The sequence below is a fragment of the Micropterus dolomieu genome, linkage group LG16 (assembly GCF_021292245.1).
Source record: "Micropterus dolomieu isolate WLL.071019.BEF.003 ecotype Adirondacks linkage group LG16, ASM2129224v1, whole genome shotgun sequence".
Classification (NCBI taxonomy): domain Eukaryota; kingdom Metazoa; phylum Chordata; class Actinopteri; order Centrarchiformes; family Centrarchidae; genus Micropterus; species Micropterus dolomieu.
In genome coordinates this window covers 3,208,835-3,212,442 of record NC_060165.1, presented here as the reverse complement: position 1 = coordinate 3,212,442, position 3,608 = coordinate 3,208,835, and the positions used below count along the sequence as shown (strand labels likewise).

At 43.6% G+C, this 3,608-nt stretch overlaps 1 protein-coding gene across 3 annotated transcripts in view; it reads left to right on the top strand.

The window, feature by feature from the left end:
* The first annotated feature begins 325 nt into the window (after window positions 1-325).
* msrb3 (methionine sulfoxide reductase B3) overlaps window positions 326-3,608 on the top strand; it is a 20,863-nt gene continuing 17,580 nt past the window's right edge. The window contains exon 1 of one of the 3 annotated variants that reach the window (XM_046071860.1): window positions 326-476. In XM_046071860.1, the coding sequence (XP_045927816.1) occupies window positions 398-476 (79 nt within the window). In that variant the 5' untranslated portion in view covers window positions 326-397. The remainder of the gene's footprint in view (window positions 477-3,608) is intronic. The other 2 variants (XM_046071858.1, XM_046071861.1) reach the window with 2 other exon arrangements.

Here is a 3,608-nt window from a genome sequence, read left to right as displayed (position 1 = left end):
ATACTTTCAATGGGAAACTCATGGAATAGACAAATCAAGATTCACTATTACATAACGCGTGCAGGCCATAGACTGGTGCAGGCTTACACAGTAGCCTAGTGCGTTAGACATTCCACCATAAACTTACGATGCACACGGTGACATTTTATTGTGTTTCGTTAGCTTCGACAGAAAAAGCTATTTTCTGTCAGTCCGGCCGCGTCATGAGGCCGCTATCAGACGGCAGACGGAACCTGAGTAGGGTCCTGCCCATAATTGGAGATGTGCGGGTCTCCTGTCACTCTACCCGCACGCGCACGCACACCCGCGCGCGCGTACACACACACACACACAGCCTGTTGGTCGACGGGACGGGTCGTGTTAGCATTTCAGGCTGTGTCTGTTCCTGGTCTGCTTTATGTACCGACCTGTTACCGGAAGATCATCGCTAGCGACAAAACTCCTCGCCGTCGCGTTTCTGCTGCTGCTCTACTCCGGTATGGAAACGTCTGTTGTATTTTGTGGACTAACGCTAACTTCCTAACAACACTTGGATGTTTCAGTATGGCGTAAGCTGCTGGTGACACAGGTTAACGTAAGCAGGGTGCAAAAAAATGAAGCCTGTAGTCAAACATGATTTTACCTTGTAATTCATGTTCCGTGATGACGCCAGAATGCACATATTTTTTGTTATATTCGGTGTTTTTATTGGGGGTAAATACAAGTAATTTATTTCTAAAACTCATTACATAAACACGTCCTGGAATGATGGTGAACCTCAAGGTATTTTAAACTGCGCCTTACTGCCATCTAGCGGCCGAGGCTGCCACCGCAGCTCCACTTCACCTCTTGGACAGTTGGATGTGCAGGCTTCTGTGTCTGCACTCATATCTGCCCCTGCAGAGGGACAAACCTTTCAACTTTTTGGTTTACCAATAGAGTTTAATATGTGGCACCCCACGTGAGCTGATAATTTAAAGTTTTTGCTGTAGTTGGAGTTGAGTGACAAAATAACAAAGCACCGTGGATTGCCCCTCCCAGCTTTAGTTCCTGTGCTCCTGCCAGCACCAGAGGAAGCTGTGGCAGAATGTTTTTCATTGTTTGGTATGGCGTTGTTTGGCTGACCTCATTCTGCAGCAGAGTGGCACAGCAGTGCACAGAGCCCAAGACCTGCAAATCTTGGTGAGCTTCTTCCCTCAGTGGACAAAGCTGATGGGATTTCGTAGCACCCTGGAAGTCCCAGTCATTTGCTTGCAACATAGATATCTGTAGCCGTTTACTTGGATTTATTTTTATAGTGGATTGTGTGGAGATCGATTTTGTCTCACTCTAATTTGTGGGAACAGACTGACAATCTGTGGATAAATGTGAAATCTGCAAATATAAAAAAGCCTCAGATATTTAGCAAATACACACGTTCCACAAATAAAAAGATCTGTGAATACATGAAATGAATTCACAACTTTCACTCAGCCACACCTGCCATACCTTCACCAGCCTGAAGGAAAAGCCACTTGTATCACAGCACGTGATCGCCTGCTTTCTCTTCCCAGAAGAGGAGGGTGAGAAACTGATGTGAAAGAATGTAAAAAGGGTAGACTCACAATAATTCAAGAGCTAAGGAGGTAGGAAGTGTTTTTAATATACTGTTTGAAATGTGTATAGATATATATACAGTAGTTTACAATTAAACTCCAGAATACCTTTTTATATTTTGTTGATGAGACAGGGGTGTAACATAAAATGCTAATCAGTGCTAAATCAAGTACCGTGGTATTTAGCATTATAAAGGGTAAAATGTCGACTCAATTATTATAAATGTTGTTGTTGGTCTTGTTTGTTCTTATGTTTGGCTCCCACAGGTAGAAGGTTTGCACAGCACTAATGCTTGCTGCGCTTTAAAGGATTATTTGGGTGTTTACGTTTGCCTAAGTGTGCATGCTGGCTCACTGGGTCATTTAAATAGAACGGAGCCACTGTTGATGTTATTAGTAATAACTGTGCTTTCATTCTATGACGAGTCAAAATGTCTCCTCCTTACATTTCTTTATAATCCTGTATTAAGTTCATAATTCGAGTTTTCCTTTAGTTTTAGTAGTACTGCCCTGTCCAAAGTTCCTGCACTCTCATTTCAGCTGTTCTTTTTAATTAAGCTCTGTTGCATCTGAAGTATGATAAGTGCTATGCAAATGAAATTATTTGTAGAGCCCGACCGATACAGATATTAATATTTGAGGATTTTAAAATCTGTCTTGCGTGGTATTGTTGCCCAAGACAAATTTCCCTCAGGAGACACTAAAGTTTATTTTGATCCTGACCGCTGATTGTTGTGTTTTGTCGTACGTTTGTGGCGTCATGCTGCCAACAGGGGAGCAGCCGAACGCCCTCTAGTGGACAAACTATGCAACGACAAAAATCCTAACATGACTGAAGGATCCGTTTTCCTTCTCTCCGTTTCTTTTTTAATTGACATTCATCGGCTGTTATAATCAACGATACTGATTTATCTCATTTCGGCCCAAATTATTGACATGAACATTTTTTTTAGTCAGGCTCTAACTATTAGTATTGTTATTATTACTATACCACAATCACATTGACAAATGGACAGAAATAAATGGATGTTCATTTAGTGACGGGATGAGGCAATCCCGAGGCACTGGCCAAGACGCGCATTAGACGGCCTGCTTTTTTCCCGGTTTTTGAAGAGTTCAATGATGACTCTCATGTGAACGTGGAGGGGAACATCGTGAGTAAGAGCACTGCAGGACCACTCGTGCTTCTGAATGGAGCCCGGGGAACCACACTGATCCAAAAGTCACTCCCCCGAACATCTTTGAGCTGTGCTTTGACCAAGTCAGACGTTCCCATCTCCGAGACCTCCATCTGAAGAGTTGCCTCATCTGTGGAAGACGCCACGGAAGACTGTTGTTCTGCGGGTTAATAATAGTCCCACACTCCTGAAAACACTGCTATATAAGGCCGTCTTTGTAGAGCCCAAAGCACCTTGCTCAAACAGAGTGAGATTTTCCTCTTGGATTTAGGCTCTTTGGCTTTGAATATCTGTCTATTATGTGAATATTTTGTCATACGGTGGCAAATCATTGTTTCAAAGAGATTAAATCCAGTCTAACCTTCACCTGGGGCAGTGACCACACTGTTTGTTGTTAGTCAGGGAATTATTCTATGCTAGACTCAGAAATGTACAGTAATGGGCAGATATGTTGGATCAGTTCTACCTTCTAAATCACAGTCTCTCTATCTCTCTCTCTTCAGTGTGACTGTGTGTCTCATGGCTGTCCTCTTCAGACGTGCGCTCTTTGTGGCCTGCCATCGTGCCCTTGGGCAAGGCAGCAGCTCAGTCTGCCACCCTGCACTGCCTGCTGCTCTTCTAGGTAGAGTAACCTGTTAGCTTTAATGTGCACATGTCCAGGTGTGACAGGACGCTGTAGCCCGTAGTGCTTATTAGAAGAACTTATCTGTGTTTTGCATGTTTTAGTCCATCTATGATCGTGATGCCTGGAGAGCAATGCGTAGTGCCACCTGGAGAGTTTGGTGTAGGAGGAATGGGGGACTGGGTCTGTTGGAACTGGTTCAGGCTAATCCTGATACCAGTTTGTTTAAAAACA